Here is a 23,122-nt window from a genome sequence, read left to right as displayed (position 1 = left end):
TAAATAGGTCTGTTACACATTTAATTAATCATATCTTGAATAATTCTAATCTTACGACAAAAAATGAATTCTAATCAAACGACAAAGGATATTTTTTGACTAATTCGGCTGTGAAAATCACCTTTCATTAAAATACAGTTTTTGTATATTTTACTAAGTGAGTCATGTAACCTGAATTGTAGCTGTTTGAAAGACTACCCTATTGGATCCATTTCTGAATTCAGAGAAATAAATCTACGACCAGTCTTTCCAAAAACATTTATTCGTGCAATTTGCCTACACATATCGAACATATGCGTGCATGCATGATTATTATACCTCTAGTCTTTTGTTGCGAAATTTTGAAGAAGTATTATATTAGCGATAGTGCTATAAATGCAACGATTGTGTTTTCAGCTGAATTACAAAACGCAAACTTTAAAATTAAATACTTTGGTCAATTTTTTCGTACGCTAGTCAAACGTTGTGTGTTTTATGTTTTTAAATGAGTGTAAACTAGTACTACATGTAGCCCTTGACCTTCGCACACAATTGGCTCCTGAAAACGTGTGTGAATGCTGAATTCTTCGAAAGCAGAAGAAAAAATATATACACCCCAAAAAATATATATTTATCAATATGTAAATGAGACGTGTTTAAGTGCTTTCGGGTATTTTCTTGATAAACTTGCGAAGAGTTAGTTGAATACCACCTTTTTTTAAAATTTAATGATAAAGATTTCTACATGTTCTTTCTCAGTCGCCCAGTTGAGATATACGTTCTCCATTGAGATCACATTATTCCATGATTGTCAAAAATTTGTGAAGATTGCATGAAAGCTTCAGTTATATTTTTAATTTTCAAAGTATTCACGTTTTTATCAGCTTCTTCTTCCTTGCTTCCGCTGTGTTGTGTTACTTATTGTTGCTCATTTAGGTTTTCATTTGAAGGAGGTACTGTGATTCAATCGACTCTTTAACATCTTCTTAGTTGACGTCCAAGTTTACTTCATTCATTAGGGTAACTATTTTACCTTGTAACAGCTTCCGGTGTTTCTTCTTCAAAATTTATAAAACTACTCATCATTTGAGGGAATTAATTGTTTCCAGGCACTTTGTCGATTCTTTTATTTCAGTTTACGAGTCTTCAATATTGTTTATTGCATATTATAGTTCTTCCAAAAATCTCTTAATATTGGCCCATCTTCCCTATCAGTTGCCTTGATAAACTTAGTCATTTTTATCTTATATGGTATCTTATATAGTATTTTTTATTCTTATATAGTATCCTTTACATAATTGTCCTCATATAATATCGTAAACGTGTAGAGACATTAGGTGTTTTTGGAAGCAAGCAAGACGAACAATAAGCAATCGCCTTCACCGGGAATCGAACCACAGACCTCTGAAATACCGGCTCATTGTGCTGAACACTACACCACGAAGGCACGCTAGGAAGGCGGGAGAAATACCTTATATACTCCCCCTTTTAAAGGGCGACTGGGGTTAATCGCCAAATCTTTGGTGCGGAGAATCATCATCCAACACCCTTTTAGTTCGGGCGCCACTGTAGATACATTAGGGTTTTTTGGATGCCGGAGAGAGGAAAAATTAGCAACTGCCTTCGCCAGGAATCGAATCACGGACCTCTGAAATACCGGTTCAGTGTGCTGACCGCTACACTAGAAGGCGGGAGAAATATCTAATAAACTTAGCTATTACTGTTTGGTCCATGGCCCAGATAGTACTGGGAAAAAGAAACTCAACATTGAATTCCGTGTATAAATTCTGCAGAGGTTTTGGGTATCCTAAAGCATTGTCTGCAATAAATAATGCTTTATATTGTAAATTATTATTTTTACAGTATTATGTAACTGTCGGCTCGAAATGAAAAGTGAACCAGTTTGAACTATTAATGCAGTAGCCCAGGCATTTTTATTTGATTTCCAAATGAATGAAGGCAATTTTTTATCTTTCTCTTTGAACGCTCTGGGTTTTCCGCTTGATAAACTAACAATGGCTTAAGTTTCCACCAAGAGCAATGTGAGTCGTTTTTCCGAAGTTTTATGTCCAGGGTTAACACATTCTTCCTTCGATAAAAACGTATAATTAGGCATTCTTCCTTTGATAAAAACGTATAATTAGACATGTTTTTCTCAAAATAAACCCGTCTCATCTACATTGACTATTTGACTAAAAGAATATCTTCATCTATAATAATTTTGGACTACGAGTAAGTAAATTCTTTCACAGCATCTTTATCTGCATCAGCCGGTTCTCTACTGAATTTAGTATTATGTAAAGAATATTTCATTTTAAATTGGTCAAACCGGCCATTACTTACTTGAAACACCCTGTTTGAATCTGCTTTTAATCTAGTCTTCCAATCTTTATACCAACTAAGAGCATTAACTTGAACAATTGAAACACTCAGAATGATATTACTTTGATATTGATCATCAATCCATGGTGACAAAGATCTTTCGATTTCATCTGTCACAATGTCATGTCTTTTGTAAACTACCTTAGAATATATATTTCCACAATTTTGAACGAATTTTTTAATGTTACTCTTATTATTCAAAATTGAACATACCGTGGATCTGTTTACATTGTACAAATGTCCCATTGAAGCATCGTTTTCAGATCGAACAAATTCATCGTTTTCAGAGCGTTTACGTATTTTCATCTTTATTTCGATCGTTTAAAGTTTATAAGCCCTTAATTTCTTTTTGTTCTCATCAACACTGAAGTTCCTTCGTTTCTCATTCATGTTTATCAATTTATAAGAACGACGTATTTAAATATAAACAAATAAATTGTCAAAACGTGCAACACGTTGACGCACGTCCTAATGAAAGCCTGAAACCCTTTTGATCTCTTGCTCGGAACAACACAGTAATGATTGACATATGGTACCCCACCCCTACCGTCCTCGTCATGGCCGCGAACGCCCCTTGTTGACTAGAGCAATAACAAAAAAAGAACAGATAGAACATGCGGGCTGAAAACGGTTGACGCGCGAGCAAATTTTTCATTAACTACAAAGTCTTAAAAAAACTAAATTTTTAAGTCGAGGAATGCATGTAAATATAACTATATAGACCGAATAAAAGGTTTGATTTTATAATTTTTATAAGGCTGCTTTTTTAAATTTAAAACATACTCAAAAATGAGTACTTCCATCAATGAAAATACTTTAGCAATTGCAAGGAGATGTCTGTGACAAAGTTTGCGAAAATAAATACCGTATTAGTATTTTTATGGATTCCTTGTTGTTGTTACCTCTAAAGCTCACTTGTCTGACCTATCTGTCTGACTTGTCAGCCCAAAGCCCACGCAATTCCTCGTGGCAAAGAACGCAAGATTAAGCCTGTCGTTGGTAACAGCTTTGAGCACCTTCCAAGTCACATTACGACTTTGCTTGGTTCCGCCCCCCAATTTTATTTGGCACCAAGGGGGGAGGGTCCGAGGGTCTCCCAACCCTCCTCCCCTACCACCACTTCGGGGATCGACATAGACTACTCTGCGAAGCTACTGGCTAGGATCTGTATCTAGGTAGTCTCGACCACGGGGGGTATAAAAATTACGAGCCTGGCGGTTCCCGACGATCCGTGGGGTGGGGCTCATCTCCGCTCTTCACGGGTCTGGTGGCGTAAATCCCGTAACTAGGGCATTGGTAGCCAAATAGCGCCTAGGCCATTTAGCGTCCAGTCACCGCTGTCCTTGGTATTCCGTGTAAGGTTTGGAGGGAGGGGTAGCCCGCGTTGTACTGTCGGGTAGCATCATTAACGACCAGTCAATGCTCCAGGAAATCAAGCCCACCCCCATCGTCGTGGTCTCTAATCAGTGGGACGGAGGCCTTAGCTGACCAGTGTAGCGGTGGGCCTGCTTTGTAAGTGGAGATTTTTGAAGCTGTTGTTCCTGGTGATGTGGGCACAAGGACTTCAGTTGGAGTCTATGACCATCTCCAAGGTGTCTTTTTGCTGGATAGGCACGCCCCGTGCCTAATATCGGGGGATTGAGCTGGGTAATGCCAGCCACGTAGTGTCATTTAGTTGACGAGGCGCGTATAAATCTTAGTTAGCTAGTTCCCCTACCACCAACCTCATGAGAGGACATTCGGCTCTCCGCATATTTTACAGTGCCTCCATGCGGCACGGACACTATACATTTACAATCATCCATGCTTTCTCCGGGATTCGAACTCGAGTCCTTCGGCACGGCAGTCAGCGACACTAACCACTATAACGGTTGGGTGGCTAGATACGGTGTGCATCTGTGTGTCGTTTTCTGTGTACGTATGTAGCAGGAACACTATGATCTTGTAGCGTTTACTTTTTAACATTTGACTGAATTGTTTTACAGATTTCCAAAACTATTTAAGGACGCAGGCTGGCAATACAACAACTGTAAATGTGGTCATAAGCACAGTCGATTATTTACTAAGGCTGCAAGTGAGTTTCCCCATCATGTCCCATTTTTATGAACATCTTAATATTTAATACTATTTAAATGCATAGTTGGTATTTTTTCATAAATGTTATTTATAAAACATGAGCTTTTACTGTATGGAATATATATTTTTGCACTACTTTTCAGGAATCGATCATGGACTTTTACTGGTATTATTCTAGTAAAGATATCATTGACCAACCAGTAAGTCATAATTATTTCATGTAATATTTTATATACTAATGCTATTTATGCTTCTAAAATAATTTGTATTTTTAGATTAAATTTACTGTGGCTCTCTCTGTATACACTGCGCTTGCTGTGTCCATCGCTGACCTTCATATTATTAATACAACTTTTTTTATATGCCTACCCTTCAAGCACTGTCCTTATCTTGTCATTTCAGACACATAAATGGCATTGCATTCGCATATAAACCATTCTTAAACTTCTCATTCTGACATCCTCTTGAAGTCATTTATTAACTGCGGGTATAAGAGCTATCTTCGAAAGCTATTAAATTTTATCTAATACTAATAATCATGTTGTTATGTAAATTTTATGATTCAGTTTTTAAATATCATATTATTACATACTTTATTTAAATAGTGTGTTTGATTTTTAATTTCAGGGCAAAGATAATTTTTGCAAAGCTATAACTGTTGCAAAGCAAGTATTTAACACGTTGACTGAAGTCATACAGGTAGGTTTTTAATTCTTTTGCGAAAATGTTAAGTTCATTAAGAAAATATGTAACTTTTGTTAAGCATTTCAACATGGGCAGTTAAGTTTGTGCATTGAATTATCGCTATTGTTATTGTGGCTGATAAAATGGTTATCCATGGGAACTCTCCTTTCAGACTCATGAATCTCTTGTATTTGACTGTAACTCGTGTATTTGACCTAACTTAGGAGTCTGATGCATATGTTTCCTTACTTCTTATTCACCCAAAACAAAGAATCTTATGAATCTCATTTTGGCTTCAAATGTCAAAAAGTGTTTTTATTGAGAATGTGTTAAAACAAATATTGTTCCTCTATACTTGTTCATTTATCATTTTCATCGGTTGTTACCTTTTTTAAGTAAACTGTTTTAAGTAAAGTAAAGTAAGTTGTTACCTTTTTTAAGTTAAATTAGTCCTTCATTTGCTTACTTTTGTCTCACATTGTTTACTAATACATGTTTTGTCTAAGACTTTATGGTTCATTTTCATTCTTTTATTGTTTGTGAAAATATTAATAGTACTTGCTTTTTTTTTACTTCAAAAGTTGCGTTAAGTATGATGTTTACATTTTATTATAGAAACTTACATTTTTTGTTTCTAGGGTCCATGTTCTCTAAATCAGCAAGCATTAGCACACAGCAGATTATGGGATGCAGTCGGTGGTTTTCTCTTTCTCTTTGCTCATATGCAAGATAAACTATCAAAGGTAAGTTTATAAGGTATTTCTTTCGCCTTCTTAGCAAGCTTTCGTAGTGTAGCTGTCAGCACGCTGGGCGCGTATTCTAGAGGTGCGTGGTTCGATTCCCAGTGAAGAGGTTGCCACATTTTTCACATTAACTGCTTCCAAAAAATTCTAATGTCTCTACAAGTTTTCTTATGAAAATTTAGTGCTCTTTTATATTCGTGTTATTTAAATGTTTTTGGTCTTAATTCACATACCACATATGCAGCTTAAACCTTTTACTGTAGCGTTGTTTTTTTCAGTGACACAATAATAATATCCATTCACCTAAGAATTATTATTTAATTTAATATTATGTTAACTTTTATAATTAATAATTAATATGGGATGTTAATGAAAGGTTTACTTATATTATAAAAAAATGAAAAGTCATTATGAATGTCTATGGTACTGCGATTCTAAATTGAAAATTAAATTCTTTAGCAACCTGATCGAATGAAATTATTTGCATCACCATATCTTATTATTATGTACATGAGTTAGCCTAAATTAGTTTCTTTTAGGTTTTCATGACTTATCATTTTGTAAGTTTTCTTTGTATTGCATATCCCTAATGTGCTAAAATGAGAAACGACAAACAGTGGGTTATATAGAAAAAGGCTTTTAGTTCTCGCATGGGAAGCTTAATATAGTAAACGTCCTGGAGTCCGGCATCCAGTGATTTGATACATCTATTAAATATGAAGTAATTTGCATCCTAGCGGGAAAACGGAAAGAGAGAAGGGACAGTAAATTTTTCAAACATAAAATAACTGTTATGTAACCGTCTTTTGTTCTAAACTTTGTATTCATTTATCATTTGTTTTCTTTATCTGCACTTATTTAGAATGCTTATAAAAATTTTGATAAAGGAATAACTTATAAACACGTGTGTTAAACAGTTAATTAATTAATTGATTAGTTGGATGCTATTAATCTAGGCTATGGATCAAAGAGTGATTCCATACTTTAAATACGAATATAGATATTAGTTTATAGAAAATTTATTAACTCTGATTACTGTATCTAAAATGTTCAAATTCTTTCTACTGCTTGGAATCGTGTACGCAACGTTACAAGAAGCTTCACGAAAATTCCGACCAAATGCTATGAAGAAAAATTCTATCGTAGAAGTGAAAATATTGATAATCTAATGTTAACCGCTGTGACTTATTGAAAAAAAGCCGAAAGTCGTCTTTGGAACAATTTAATCATTCTTTCATAAACCGAATCCTGAGAAAAGACTGAAAAAATGTATGTCAGCACTTATCACTGCATAGGTAATTCTACATATATACTCTTACGCTGCTTTTAAAATTTTTGCGTTTGAATTGTTTTTAATTGGTTTTGTGTTACTTTTTTAACACAAAACGTTAAAAAAACGCCTCTTTGGGCGTAATTTAAAATCTGAAACATTTCAGACTTTTTTATGGTGTTTTTATTTTTTCTTTATTTTACATGTAATATGCTCTAAATTTTACAGAATGCTAGTCAGCTGGATCTCTTGAAAGAGCTGTTGGAGCTGCAAAAGGAAATGGTTATCATGATGCTCAGTATGCTTGAAGGTACGAAAAATAAGAGGCGTGTATTGAAACATTATTTTTCCACTTCTCTAATATAGACTGCATTTTAAGCAGAACTAAAGCGAAACAAAATTATAAGTGCAATTTAGCATGTTAAAAGCTTTTCATTAAATCCTTTTTTCAGGAAACGTAATGAATGGAACAATTGGTAAACAAATGGTAGACACGCTTGTAGAATCTGCAAGTAATGTGGAGGTAAAGTTTCAGGAAACTTTTCCCGATATAAACTTTAAAAACTTATATCTGAAATATATGTTAGATTTATAAATTAGGGGTTTAGCTTGCTTTCTTGTATAATGATATAATTTAACAAAACTGTTTACTTAAGTAATATGTGATATTATATTAATTCTAACTCTCTGAAAAAAGATGTTAAATGCTAAATGATTATAAAATTAAATTTCCTTTCCTATTAATTCCTTTGATACTTTCTTTAATAGTATAATATTTTAAATATTGTGAATGCATGAATGCAGTAAATTATGAAATTGCAAACAGCAAATACCGACGAATTTTTCTATTAGACTAAGCACATTTTATTATTTTTAATCTAAATTTTAGCTATAATATTCTTAAGAAAGCGGACAAATTTGAAAAATAAGGTGAATATCATTTCGTATTTAAAAATGTTTTTTTAAATATGTTCTAGCAGGAAACTGCTCTACAATGACTAAAAGTATTTATTGAAGCATATGAATTTCTATTTTTTGTTAAAACTGAATCAGGTGCAGTTAATTTTCACATACATCTGATGCATTTATATTGTATTCAAAATCATTGTATTTATGCATTCAGAATACACTGGTGTGCAAAAATTAAGAACGAGACGGTTTTTTCAATATAACTTTGTACAAAAGCTTTCCAAATCAACACATTTAATACCGTAAGATCCCCAATACGTAAGGACATGAGTAATGTAAGCAACACTTACTAAAAGAGAAATCAGAGGGATAAAAAGAAGCTTTATTGAAAAAGTAGCATGGAGCGCAATGCGACTGAAGGCCGAAACATCCCTGTGATGGGTGTCCAGCAAGAAACATCCGGTCTTTAATAGGGGATATGATCTCCCCTGACTGCTAGGCAGGTTTCACAGCGTCTGCCCATGCTGAGAATGAGGGTGTCAATGAGTTGTTGAGGCATTGCTGCCCATTCGCCTTGCAGCGCCAATCGAAGCTTCGGAATCGTTACTGGTGGTAAGGTACGAGCTGCCAAGCGTCTGCCTAGAAAATCCCATACATGCTCGATGGGATTGAGATCCGGAGATCGTGCCGGCCAATCCATACGTTCAATATCCTCACTCTCTAAGAGCTGTTCGGCAGCTACTGTGCGATGACATGGTGCATTGTCGTCCATGAAAAGGAACTGCGGACCCATAGCGCCTCTAAAAAGACGCACATATGGAAGAAGAATCTCGTTACAATAACGGGTCCCGTTGACTGAATCTGCGTCGAAGATGTGAAGGTCTGTACGACTACCAAGCATGATGCCTCCCCAAACGAGAACACCGCCACCTCCATACCTGTCCCTTTCAATGGTGTTCGAGGAATGATTGCGGCTTCCCCGCTCTCTCCAGATGAGTATGCGATGAGAATCGCTACTCAGACTGAATCTGCTCTCATCTGTAAAGAGTACTCGTCCCCATTCATTGTCTCTCTAATTCCGGGGTTCTCGGCACCACAGAGAACGCCTTCTCTGATGGGCAGGCGTTAGAGGTACACACCGTATAGGGCGTCGTGCAAACAGACCACCACCGTGCAGTCTTCTGGCCACGGTAAAACGCGATATCGGTCGTTCAGTCGCCTGTGTCGTGTGTCTAGCGATTTCTCCCGCTGTCTGCCGCCTGTTTCTTCTGGCCTGTAAGGCAATATACTGGTCATCTGCGGGTGTGGTTCCTCGTGGACGACCACTACTAAACCCCCGGATAGCTGTTCCTGTAGTTTGAAATTGTCTCCAAAGTCGTGAAACGATGCTGTGAGCAATTCCGAACTCTGCAGCCACACTTGTCACACTGCGGCCTTCCTCCAACTTCCCAATGATTCGACCTGGGGTAAAAGCATCCAGATGTCATCTAAAAGATTGATTATTCGCCATTTCTAGCTGAGGCAGCAACTCAGTGTGATTTTAACTGCTATACGGCGTGCAATCTCTTTGCCAGAAATACTGATCTTACACCGACAACTTGCTTTATACTACTCAGACACTCCCCCATTACGTCTACCTGCATATCTGCGCATGTGCTACCGTACATCACCTTACTTAATCTCCTGATTGTCTTTCTGTCCGCTCTGCCTCTTCGTTCAGCTGATATGCTAATTTTTCGAACTTTTTAATTTTAGTTTTTGCACACCAGTGTAATTATATTTGTTCGGTGCATAGGCACATGTAGTGTGAAAAAAACGGAGCTGCCGGTTACGCCTATGCATTCTAGAAAAAGTGCAGGCTGTAAATTCCTGAAGCCACGGTTATGAATTTTCAGATTCACCGTAAGTAAAAACTAATAATGGCGCGCAAAAAAGAATATAATATAACTTTTATTTCATCTTTCATGGCTAAGAATGGCATCTTCAAGCTAATAATGGCACGCAAAAATTATATAACTTTTATTCCATCTTTCGAATGTCTGAGGAAGTTCATTTGATTAAAAATGGAAGTCTTCTGTTGCACCATTTCCAGATAGCAAAATGTATTGTAACCAACGAGATACGCTGCTAAGAAGAGAGATTTTATGCTGGCCTGGTAGCAGTCCTATGTGCTTTCCATTTGGAGGAGCGTGCAGAGAGGAGGTGAACATAAACCTGAGGAAGGAGTCAGAAACTGAAAAAACGTTATTCTATCTAAATAATTGAATGTTGGAAGTTCAGACAGCATACTAACCAAGAATTTTGGCTGTCTGCCAAAAGGATGTGTTTAGTTACAGAAATGAGTGGAAGATCGCGAAACATTCTTTGTATAATACAAAACTAGCTAAATAAATTGTAGCATAATAACTTTTTAGCATGAAACTTTCGGTAGGGAAATGCAACGAGTCATTGTCTTTAGACGGTGGAATGGATGGACTAAATTTGAACTCTTATGCAGATAGTGATTAGGCAATCTACAATGTAACTTGGCAATCTAACGTAAGCAATGAGCTTGGTTTTTCTTGATCTGGAGCGGGTTCTATAATTTTTACCGAGTTGTAGCAGCTTTTAGACTAAAGGGATAAATACAATAGCTAACTAATCTAAGAAATACCAGATGTAAATAGAAATGTTTCGTAATTGCTTCTAGCTTCATAATGACCGATATGGCCTCTGAAAATATCTGGCATGTGCAATAGCAGAAAAAATCGTCACTCTTTGTGAAGGTTTCAAAAGCGTAAAACGCTACTTTAAAGCAAACAATTACAGCAAGAAGTAGCAGCTACTGTAATGAGATGCGTGCTATGAGTTTTGCTTCTTCAAGAGAATTTCATATAGCCTTGTAGATATCCTTAAGGTACCATAAACTTTTATCTGTTATCAACTTTTTAGGAAATTTTTCCGGCAATCCATAGCTTAGAAGACTAGTCTTCTCCACTACCAGCAACACAATACTTTTGTGCTACTCATTCTAGCGCAGTCAGGAATTAGGTTGAAATACCATTTGATACCTGAACAATGAATGTTATAAGATTTCATTCAAAGAATGTTACATCTTTACGTCTCCGGATAGGGTACATTCTGAAGAGAATAACTGCTTTTTTTCATGCCCTGAATTTTAAACATTTGAATCTCTTAAATAAACTTAGATTTTATTGTCGTCGCTCCTATAATTTAATTCAGTTAACTGCAGGTTAATACTTCTACTACCCATTACTAAGCGCCGGAATATTTCTTTTTTTCACTTTCTGCTTGTGCATATGCATCGCATTGTTTCCAAAAATTCACAGTTTAAATAATTATTTAAATTTTTAATTGAAATGAATTCTGCAAAATTATACTTTAATATTTAAATAAAAGAAAAGAAATCATGTTCTTTACTGAAATTTAGTTTCGAATGAAATAGACTATTTAATTAGGGCAAAGCGCAAGAATTAAATTTCTATAAAAATGTAAATTTTATCGTTGTTTAAACTATAAGTTATCAAAAACCACAACACAATTAAAATATTATATGTGGCAAAAATATTTCTTATGGAAGTGCATCTTTATTCTAGTGTATTTCTGTATATTCTAAAATTAAATTAAATGAATTGTGAAACATTAATATTCAGAATAATATAAATGTTTTTGCTTACTATTTAAAAATATTCTGAGTTGTATTTATTACATCTCCTGTAAAGCGTATCTTGAGTTAGATATTTATGAAACAAATTTATCAAATTTACTAAATTATCCAAGTTGAAAAAGAAATTGTAACAATAAATAGGTTTTTATTTATTTTGACAATGGTTATTTTCAATGTGATTAACATGATTTCTTTTATCATTTAATGTGCTTTGATTTAGTTCAAATTTGCTGGAGAAATAAAATGAAAGCAGCAATCCATTGGAATGAAATCAAGTCAATAATCTCAGGCTTCCAAGAGTAGATTTTTTGAACACTTGTATTCATTACCTACAAGAAAGATATACATATTTAAGTTGCATTTTAAAATATGGAAGTTCATGAAATTTTTAATCAAATTTACTTAATTTTTTAAAGTAATAAAAATTCTCTGGATTGCTGTTTATTTCCTTTTATTTCTTGGTTAAATTACATGAAATTTTGTCAAGCTGTGGTGCTTTTTTGTATAACCATAGAGCCCTTTTTACCTTAATTTTATTCATTGCTTTTTAGTACTGCATGCTCTAGATTTGTAGAAATAGAACCATATTCCCTTTTTTCTTTCAGCATTCGCTGTGTGTTTTGAAGGTTTTTAAGCAATTTCTTTTTTCATTTGCGATTTCACTTACTTTTTGTGACATTTTTTAAAGTTTTTGGTAGTCCTTTTTTGCAAAACTTTTAGAAATAAAATACTTTATAAATACATTTGTAATTGATAATTTTTTTTTGAAATTTTTTGTATGAACATTATGAGTTTGATGCAACCTTGCATTTTACTGGCATTATTTTGCAACAATTTCTAAATCCAGTTAAAACTAATTTTGTGGTTTTAAGTAGATTATATGAAGTGTATTTAGAAATTTTTATAAAATTACGAATCGTGCATTCACAGATTATACTTCGCTTCTTCAACATGTTCCTCAAGCTGCCATCTCTTGTGTCTTCCCCTACAGTAGCGGTATGTAGTCACTACTAGTAGTTAATCCTTTTCTTTTCCTTTAACTAACTATAGGAACTAACTGAACACTACGGTCTTGACTGGGCATCACGGTCCCTACATCTTTAGTATAAATTAATATTTGAATTGCACTCGAAAACGTTATTTTTCATAATGTGCATATGTGATGACGTTTATATAAATACATAGAGCGTGTAAGTAAGTGTAGGGACCGTGATCAGTGATAAATGAAATTCATCCAAAAAAGAAAGAAAAAAAAGGTTAATTTCTGAGATATATTTTGGAATACCATTTTTCTGAATCTTACCTACAGCTGATCCTCAAATTCTTCGATATGTTCTTGAAACTGAGGGAACTGACATCATCTGCAACTTTCCAGGTAAATTGCAATAATTTAATTTATTGTAGCTTTAGCAAAGGACGCTACTGCATGCGTATTTAATGCATTTAAATATGTTGCGTAATATTTTGTGAATTTTTGAAACAAACGCGGAATGAGTTAAAAATTCTTTGTCGAAATTAGTAATGCAATTCACTCTGTTAAAACACGCAAAAACTGATCTGTGCTTTAAACGGAATTTGGCATTTGTTTTATTACGCATTGGGCAAGTTTAAAATATTTATTTTGAGTTGAGTGAAATTAGCTGTAATTTTTGCAGTTATATGCATTTTAATGTAGCTTATTTTAATATATATATCTTCTATATTTAAATTTAACAAACATTCTCTAAAAAGCAAATTTAAAGTTAATAATTTAAATGAAATTTAATGCAAACAAATTATTAATTATTGTTGCGAACTAATCTACAATATCATTTAAATTTTGAGAGCATATGTAAAGCAAGTGCAAGTATAAAATCCATGAATAAATATAAAATTAAAATTCCAAAAATTATTTAAACGCGTAAGTGAATGACTGTTGAGCAGGCAGGAGACAGACTTATTAAGGGGAAATTGCCTCCAAACCTAACTCTTCAATCATTCAATTCATATTTCGTCATCCATGTGGCAAGTCAAAACCAAAAGTAATACCAAATGTGGTGAATTAACTAAAAATAAATTTATACAAGTGGAATTTTGAGAAATTAGCAATTAAAAACTAGAATTAAAATTAAAAAATTAATAAATAAGAGTAGAAAACCAAATTTTTAGAAAATCAAAGTAATTTAGATACACTTGCCTGCAGAAACTTCCCCGACACATCTTTTATATTTATGCATACTTTCTTTAAACATTCATGTTCATATTTTTTCGATAAGAATTTTGAGAAATAATGTTTTCAAATTCTTGACTATGCGTAACGTAATGTTATGAAAGAAAGAAGTGCTATGAAAGGAGGAAAATAAATGAAACAAGTATAATATTTAGCATTATTCATTGCCGCAGTTTCATTGATTAATGGCATTTCAAAGGTTCTTGTTGAAGTTAAAAATCATTTCAGATCTTCTAAAATTATTTCAAGGAAAGAATTTCTCTACATTAAAACTATTACGAGCTTTTAAAATCAACTTTGTTTAATGATATAGCATTGTTACGAATTTTTTACATAGGTAGATGATTTTAGTGTAGTTGTATATGAAATTGTTGAATTTTGGTGCGTAATGTAAGGCGAAAATTCTTAAGAGAAAAGCTAAGCCGAAAAAGTAAGAATACAGAGGTAAGTCCATTGAGTAAATGAATATCTTGGGAATTTGGCGAGAAGTCGCCAAACTTGGCGATTATTTGGCAACATTTTGGTTCGGTCCTTGTAACACCGTAATCGGTATTGTAATTGAATAAATGTAATTGATCATTATATTAGCTGTAACCGTAATTCGACCCTTATATTGCCTTCCACTAATTTTGAGAAGCAGAAAGTATTATAAATATCTTGGCGTAACTGCTCTCAGTTCTTTAGCTATTGTTGTTGCGAGTTATTTGTTCAGCATGAACTGAGATGTCTCCGTTAGCTTTCTCTTTACATTCGTTTTGCATTGCAACGTTCTTAGTAGTTTGAAGTGTAACTACTGATTGTACTCTGTAATACTGTTACCTGTATGAGAATTTCTCTGAAAAATCCCAGAACGTAGGAAGTATTTCTTTTGATAAAAATAAAGTGTATTAACATATCATCGGACCTGTGTGCATTGAATCTATTACGAACACGAATGCACGCTACAGTAATTACTTATTACATAAGTAAATGTATAAGGTATTGTTCTAACTTATATTGAAAGCAATTGTAATAATGAGATTAAACTTCTGCATCACGGACTCTACAAATGATTCCACTGCAGGAAATTTTCAAGGTTTTACTTCTTTAAAGGTATAGGTATATCTGTTGCTCTTTTTAAAAGTTATACTAGAGTTAACCGTAAGAGAATTTTTCTTTGCAATAGATATAGGATATTTATGTAGAAACACCAGAAAAACTGCAAGAACGAAATTTAAGAAAAACACCTTTTAACAATTTTGCGATGCTGACTTGGTATGTTGTGGAATTTCTTCCTCGTATGGTTTACTAGTGTGATACTTCACATAGCGCGCAATATTTTACCCTTACAGGTGAAAAACTATGCCTTGCAAGAGCATGATTTTGTTCCTGGATTTGCATTCAATATTTTTGATGGATGAAACTTTTTAAGTAATTTTGGTTTTCTGTTCAGACTAGTTCTCTCATAATTATTAACAGTTAATTAGTTTTAGATCCACTTGGCTTCAAGAGACTCTGACAACAAAGCTTAAAAACGACCATGGAAATTTAGACTTTTCTTCGACATAGTTTGACTACTTTGTCTATATACTACATGGCTCTTAAGTTAAGCAAGCAAATGAAGTTTTTGACATACGTATGCAAATACTTTTAGCTCAGTTGGCGATATGAGATTTAATGTCACATGTGGCAATCAATTCTTCGAGAGTTTATAACATTTTCCTTTGAGCTAAAATTATACTGTCTTACCTTTAGAGGTCTTTCATTATTGAAACTAATTATCATTATTTCTCAATGTAAGCCATTTTAAAGTTATCTCAGAATTTTTAGTTGATAAGACGACAGATGTACTTAAAATCGCCTAAGTAGTTTGAAATACGAATTGTAAAAACTGTTCCAAAGTTATTTCAGATATTTTTTATGTTTCTATTTTTTAAAAAATTTTTATTGATTATTTTTGGAAATATTAGTATTTAAAACTGTAAATTAACTTTTATAGCTCTTATTGGAAAATAATTTGATTTTATCTATTAAAAAAGCAAGATACCTATTTAAAATTTCATTAAATTGAACTAAAAGGTTACTTTGAATTGGAAGAGAAATACTCAATTTAAATTAAACCTCCAATTCCCCAAAAATGCTTAGACGGACTTACTTTTTATACTCTAGAGCAGGAGGCATCTATATCAAATTGTCTTTGAAATCGATAGTATTTGAATATCATTTATCTTGCTTGTAATTGTGATGATAAATTGATACAAAACTCTGAATTTTCTAGTATCGATATGTAAAAGTTAAAATGTACACTGCAACGATAGTTAAAATGTACACTGCAATGAAATATTTCGAAGATACGTGTGAGCTATTTGCTTAGAGAAACCTTTTTTTTTAAGTGATAGAGCATTTACATTTATTATTTTACTGTACAGAGTATTTTACAGCAAATTTTAAATTCTTTACAACGTTATTTAACACTTTCGTCGCCCGGGGTTTCTCTAAGTAAATCGAAATTTCCTAAAACTGCCATTAGAAAGAAGTATTATCTCGATTTTAATGTTGAAATGTCCCTAATACTTTATACCTGGGTTTATGTCCAATAAATTAAATCAATAAAAATTGATTTAATTTATTGAACATATTGCAAGTGCACATATATGTATGTGTTACCGTAAAAGACCGAAATTGGAGAATGTCGACTTTTACTGGAGAATGTCAACATTCGCCAAATACGTCGGTGAAAGATCGAATATTTCTTTACATTCTTGTACATTCAGACCCTCACTGGTGTATGTCGACAATCACAGATATGCTCTGGTGTAGGTCGAAAAGAGAGGAGTACACGCTGTCATTCCAAAAGGAAGTGTTCCACAAATAAATGCAGTTGTAAAAGCAAGGGCCTTTTGTGCAATTCAAAGTGTCATAATAGTTTAAGTTGTTGCAATAAATAAGATTTGAATCACATAATTATAACTTCTATTATTTTCCTTTCTCATTTTGAATGTACTGTTTGTTTTAAGTTCTTATGTTCTTATTCTGAGTCTCAAGTGCGTTTTTTCGCGAATGAATTACGGAGAAGAAAATATAATATTCTTATATGTTCAACATTCACCATTAGTACATGGTGAATGTCGACATTGACCGGTGTAATTCAGAAATAAGAGTATTTGGAAAATATTTTGGACATACACCAAGCGACTATGTGAATGTTGATATTCACCGGTGAAAGTCGACATTCTCCAGATTTCGGTGTTTCATCGTAACATATATATATACGACAATACCGTTCACAGGGTTTTAAAGAAAAATTTTAAACATATTCTAGTAGGAAATGTGTAAAATGAAATTATGACGCATTTATTTTTTCAAGGTTGTTTTAAATTTATACTTTAGCGAAAGCTTCCAAATTTAATATTAAATAAATATTATCGTTAAAAAAGTAAATAAAACGTCTTGTCAGAGAAAAAAGAAAGCAATATTCACTTTGATTAGCTCCGTTCCTTTTGTTTAATCTTTAAATATATTGCATCAGTGGCCTTCGAACTGAATTTCACGGAATTCTGTACACCGTGCAGTTACCGTACCTCTAAAATTAGTTGAATGCGAATTTGGGATTTTCACAACTCAAAATTAAAATAAAGAGAAAATGGTATCTGCCGACATAACATCGGTTGATACTTCTTTTCTAGTTGTTAAATTGCTGTAGAAGTTAAGTTCAATACAGTTGCTGAAAAGTTAATAAAATTATTGACCCAGGAGGGCTATCAATCCGGAAACGGCATTTTCCGTTGAATCACTATAAATGTCTGAATCACTTCTCAAATTGTTGCCACTAAACATTATCGCCCTATGTGAAGAATTTGCATGAATGTATGCATGTTTTTCACATTATGTAAAGACACGGTACCTAGCGCCATCAAATTTTGAATAACGTAGTTCTCCACCCGCATCCAAACAAATGGAAGACAGAATTTTGAATTTCTTTTATTGTGTATTTCCCATTTTATAAAACTTTAACCAATTTTTAATTCACAAACTCAGCGATTTCAAAGCGAGCAAGGGCACTGTATGAAAAAAAAAAAAAAACATTTTTTATCTCCAGCGCGCGATGTGTATCGGAAATTCTAAAGATAGGCTGTTTTCAAAGCCCAAAGGAACATTAGCTCAAATGCTCGCGAAACTTGTATATGTACGTAAATGGAAAAAACGTAATTTTGGGTGTAATAGGAAATCTGGAAGCTTTCAGATTTTTATTATTTTTGTTTTATCAACTTTAATATCTTACAAATTCGGTTAAAGTATGTTGATGAAAGTGACCGCTTGGACTTCACAGATCACTACGAGACATATTGAGGCAGTAACGCAATTATATAAAGACAAATAAATAACTCGTTTAATAATCTACTCTCCATCCTTTAGTGATGCAGTTAGATAATTCACTGAATGTTATTGGTTTGGCTGTCTTTTATGTTTTTGATCCTTAGAAGATATACTTTCATTGCAAGTTTCTCGTAGAGAGTACTAGTGAGAAAAAACATGAATAAACATTTAACTTTCTAAGGTTATTAGAGATTCCACCAAGAAAAGAATTATGAGTTCCCTGAACTAATGTTTGAAGACAATATGTAAACGATATTTTGACAAATCTGAGACATTTTTGTAATTGTTTTTCCATTACTCCCGTTAGGAAATCGATTCCAAAAATACTGGGTGGATTACACCGAAAGATTTCCAAAAGGCAATGGAGCAGCAAAAGATTTATACATCGTAAGTCTTTTTTTTTTATTTAAATCCCTTTCAGATTCAGGAACCATACAGGGAAGAACTGGCAAATACCAATGCTGATATGAAATGTATTGAACCAGTCCTAATTCTGTTATTTCTTTTTCAGAGACGAGATACAATACTTAATGGGTTGCTGTGAACCAAATCATGACGGTCTTATTGATTATAGGGAGTTTACTGAACGATTCCATAATCCAGCAAAAGACATTGGTTTGTATTAGCAAAATAATTAAATACTCATTTAAGAATTTAAAATGATTTTGTTCCGCATTTCTTCTAATTTATGCACAAAAACATGAAATTCTGTTTTAAAACTTTCATAAGTAGAATAAGTAAATGACATGGCGCAGACGATTTCTGTATGCAGTTTGGTTCAGTACAGTGGGTTAAACTCTGTTCAGAAAAAGGTTCCTGGGAATATTTCTTACTAATATAAAGGGATTAATAACTAATATAAGGATGTCATTGGGGAAAAAAGGTGTATTAATTAGTAGAGAAATCTGAAATAAATTCCATGTAATTACTTTTTAGGAAATCATTTTAGGAATCTTGACCATTGTTCCTTCTTAAACATTTGCATCGAATGATCATTATCCTAACTCCAATTTGAAAAGTGTGCCTACATGAAGAAATGGACGCCTCAATATCTGAGTCATTGTCCTCCATTTTATGGTGGATCACTCTAGGAGAGATATTGGGAAGCAAAACAGAAAATGGATTTATACTGTGTACTCTTTTTTTTTAGTTTTGCTGTTCTGTTTCATCTTTGCTTGTTCAGTCTACAGTTGTCTTTGTAATGTGCTTTTAGAAATTTAAAGAAACACTTTTTTAGGAAAAATGACTGGTAGGTATCTTTAAATTAACAGCCAACCTAAAATTTGTTTTCACTTTATGTCTTATTTAGCAGCTACTTTTCCATGTGCATGTTTGCAAAAATTTGCAAAAATATTTATTTTTTCGGGCTAGGCGTAAGCAAGTTTAAAAATTTCCCATAAATACCTTTCGTATGGAATTAATTTTACGCTACGGTCATCATATTATTGCTCGCACTTAAGACAAAAATTTAGCAGAAAAGGTTGTAAGGATTATGTTAATTTTATTAACAGTTAAATGTTAAGTTAAAGCTCCTTTCCTGTCAAATTCTTAACTTCTACTTACTATTTCCGGCCAGAACGTAGTTTTGGAATCTTGCTGAATATTTAGTGAGGAGGAGCGGTATTTAAACCACGAAGTTAATTACAGAGGCAGAGAGAATCAGAGTTTCTGATTTGCGCGCGTCTGCCTTTTTGGTCACTCTCTCTCTCTCAAAGCTGTTATTACGCTCGGCCGTACTCAGGCCCTTGCTAAGCTTCGTAGTCAAATACGTTAAGGGGCCAACTCGATTTGAACCTTCATAGCTTCGACTATATTTCTTTAGTTAATCTTATTTTTAGTTTAATTCTTAGTCTTTTAAGTTCAAGCCCAAGTGCGGGCTTTGTTTGTACACTCCCAGGCGGAGTTTTGTTAAATCTTGTTGGAATAATAAAGGGTTAGTTACCCTTGTATCTTGTTGTTTCTTGTCACCGAACTTAAGCGGTTATTCGCTTATCAGTTCTTAGATTCTTCACTTCCAACATTAATTTAGAATTACAAAGTGAGGAACTCTACAAGGTACGAAGTTCAAAGGTTAACAATCGTAAGAATTAAGGTATAAATAAAATATGTTGAAATTTTGCATATCTGTTAACTTTTTAGATTACATGGTTGAACTCGAATTGATTAGGTTACTAAGTTATTGGAATATGGCAAAACACACAAAACGGCTATCTGCCTAAGGGGAAGGACGTCTTCGTGGAAGACCTTTCTAAAGGAAAATGGCTCCTATTCACGTTACACATGAAGAAAAGTACGAAACACAATCATGCAGCCACCCCATTCACCTGGAATCGAACCCATATCAAACTCCTAGTATTCAGGTGCCTTAATCGCCTGGCTACTGGTGGGGTGAATTTCGTATTGAAAGTCAATGCACAATAATAGCCAAAAGTATAGAAATATATCACTATGCTTCTACAACATCAGTTTTAATCATCGCATTTCTGTTTCGCCACACTAATAATGTAAACCTTTTATTTTTCATCATGTAATCAGGTTTTCTCAAATATGTAATAAATTAAAAAAAATAATGAAGAGAACGATGTTGTTATTTTAGGGTGTTTAATTATTCCTGACTGAAAAAAATTAAGAAAGTGATGCTGTAACTTTATAGGGTTCAATTATTCCTGATTGAAAAAAATGAAGAAAAGGATATTGGTACCTTATATTATTGTTTAGTAATATTTACATTTTTAATATTTTTCACAAAACCTTTTCTGTATATATTTAATTAAAATTCCATAAGTAATACCATTTCATCTTTTATTTCACAGGTTTTAATTTAGCTGTCCTGTTAACGAATCTCTCAGAGCACATGCCAAATGATCCAAGGTAAGCATTAAATTTCTGTATTCGCTTTTAAATTCCAAATGAACTGGGTAAAAATTCGCCAAATCAAAAGAATGAAGTGTTTTTAAAAGGTGTTCCATATAAAAATTTATAATTTCTTAAATGCGTCACGTTTGACTGGAATATCTTAACTAATTTCCAGTTTTTAACTTTGTTATTTCGTGTGTCATTTCGTGAATCATCGCTAGTATGTGTAGATATCATCTGGCGTTTTATTTCGGAGGAGACATGGCTTTATACCGTAGATGTATAAAGCCTTTACGGTATTCAAAGTCCGGACCTTCCGATACTAGCCGGACACCAGGATTGTAAAGAAGGATAAAATGTCTGACATTGTCCCCACTTAAAGGCAAATGGAGAGGAGTGATGGTGACGAATTATCGTCCACCACATTTCAGTTTGGGCGCCATTGTGGAGACATTTAAGACTTTTCGGTAAACCGTAGTACTGAAGTTGGATGTGAAGATGGATCCAACTTAAGTACTACGGTTTACCGTAAACCTTCATCGGTTTGCCTTCCACCACACTTTAAATCGTCATCCGACTAAAGTTAGCTTCATTTTATTCCCATTTTTTCCGTGCTCTTCAAGTTTGCTTCTCCAAACTATCCCTTGATAAAGAACTAAATTATTTAAAAGCAATAGCTGTTGACAGGGGCTTTTCACCCAACATTATTAATCAAGCAGTTAAGAAGTTCTCATCTCAACACACTAAAAGGCACACTCTTGTTTTAGGAGATTATAAAAATTCTGTTGTCATTCCCCTGTTTCCATCAATTAGCTCTAAAGTTGCACATATTTTGCAGAAATTTTACTTTCGGGTCGTTTATTCTCCCATCAATAAAATTCCGAGTTTCATACTCAAGGACCTCATTCCGGATATGAATTCCTGGGGTATTTATAGGATTCCTTGCCAGTGTGGTTTAATGTACATTGGCCAAACTAATCCTTAAAATTTCACGTCAGGGAACATGAGGCATATGTTAGAAAAAAGGAAACACAGAAGTATTCTGTTGCTCAACGTTGTTGGTCCGAAAATCACACTTTCAATTTTTCTGCTTCCAAAATTATTCAAAAAACATCTTCCATTACAGAACTGGATTTTCTAGAGGCATTTCACATTCAAAAAAATCTTTCTGCTCTAGTTAACGATCCTAATTCCAATCCATCTTTGCCTTTAAAGAAATTATGTTTTAGTTCTGGTTTCATCAACGTGTCTATACCAGAAGCGTGTCTCATTTTGAACTTATCTAATTTTGGAGGGAAACTTAGCTGGCTTTTGTAGAACTTTTTCCACTCAACTAACATCAGTTGCAAGGAAACAAATAGCGCTAGTAACTCTGAACACGAAAACCTGGTCTCATCCTGAACTAATTTGAATCTGGAGGGAAACATAGCCAGCTGTCACAGAACTGTTGTCCTTCAACTAACAACAATTACAAGGAAGCAAATAACATTGGTAACCCTTAACGCGAAAAACTGGTCCCATCCTAAACTTGCTGAATCCGGAAGGAAACTTAGCTAGTTCTTACAGAACTTTTTCCGTTCATCTAGCAGCAGTTACAAGGAAGCATATAACATTGGTAAGCCTGAGTATGAGAAGCTTGACTCATCCTGAACTTATCTGAATCTGGAGGAAAACTTAGCTGGCGGTCACAGAACTTTTGCCATTCAACTAGCAGCAGTTACAAGGATTAGTTCGGGCACCGCTGTAGAGACATTAGGATTTTTTTTTCGAAGCCAGAGAGATAAAAAATGAGCAAACACCTTCGCAGGGAACCGAATCGCGGGCCTCTGGAATACCGGCCCAGTGTGCAGAACTAGTACACCACGAAGGCACGCTAGGAAAGCGGGAGAAATACCTTACAAGTGTCACTGCCAACAAGTGCCATTGATTCGCTTCACGTATGTTAGGGGTTTTGGAATAACTGACGTTTGCCTGATCTAGGAAAACCTGAT

At 33.9% G+C, this 23,122-nt stretch overlaps 1 protein-coding gene across 4 annotated transcripts in view; it reads left to right on the top strand.

Annotated features, from left to right (window-relative positions):
• Positions 1 to 23,122, top strand: part of RyR (Ryanodine receptor) — a 406,107-nt gene that overhangs the window by 317,214 nt on the left and 65,771 nt on the right. For 2 of the 4 annotated variants that reach the window (XM_085824283.1, XM_085824285.1), the window contains exons 89-98: positions 4,347 to 4,435; positions 4,581 to 4,637; positions 5,065 to 5,136; positions 5,760 to 5,864; positions 7,363 to 7,444; positions 7,587 to 7,657; positions 13,020 to 13,085; positions 18,583 to 18,662; positions 18,787 to 18,890; positions 21,089 to 21,146. In XM_085824283.1, the coding sequence (XP_085680409.1) occupies positions 4,347 to 4,435; positions 4,581 to 4,637; positions 5,065 to 5,136; positions 5,760 to 5,864; positions 7,363 to 7,444; positions 7,587 to 7,657; positions 13,020 to 13,085; positions 18,583 to 18,662; positions 18,787 to 18,890; positions 21,089 to 21,146 (784 nt within the window). Of the gene's footprint in view, positions 1 to 4,346; positions 4,436 to 4,580; positions 4,638 to 5,064; positions 5,137 to 5,759; positions 5,865 to 7,362; positions 7,445 to 7,586; positions 7,658 to 12,640; positions 12,707 to 13,019; positions 13,086 to 18,582; positions 18,663 to 18,786; positions 18,891 to 21,088; positions 21,147 to 23,122 lie in introns of all 4 variants that reach the window. The other 2 variants (XM_085824284.1, XM_085824281.1) reach the window with 1 other exon arrangement.

This window comes from Stegodyphus dumicola, chromosome 9 (genome assembly GCF_044657685.1).
Source record: "Stegodyphus dumicola isolate Sdum_Otavi_A_Nest chromosome 9, ASM4465768v1".
NCBI classification, from domain to species: Eukaryota; Metazoa; Arthropoda; class Arachnida; order Araneae; family Eresidae; genus Stegodyphus; species Stegodyphus dumicola.
This window is presented reverse-complemented; position numbering and strand designations above follow the sequence as displayed.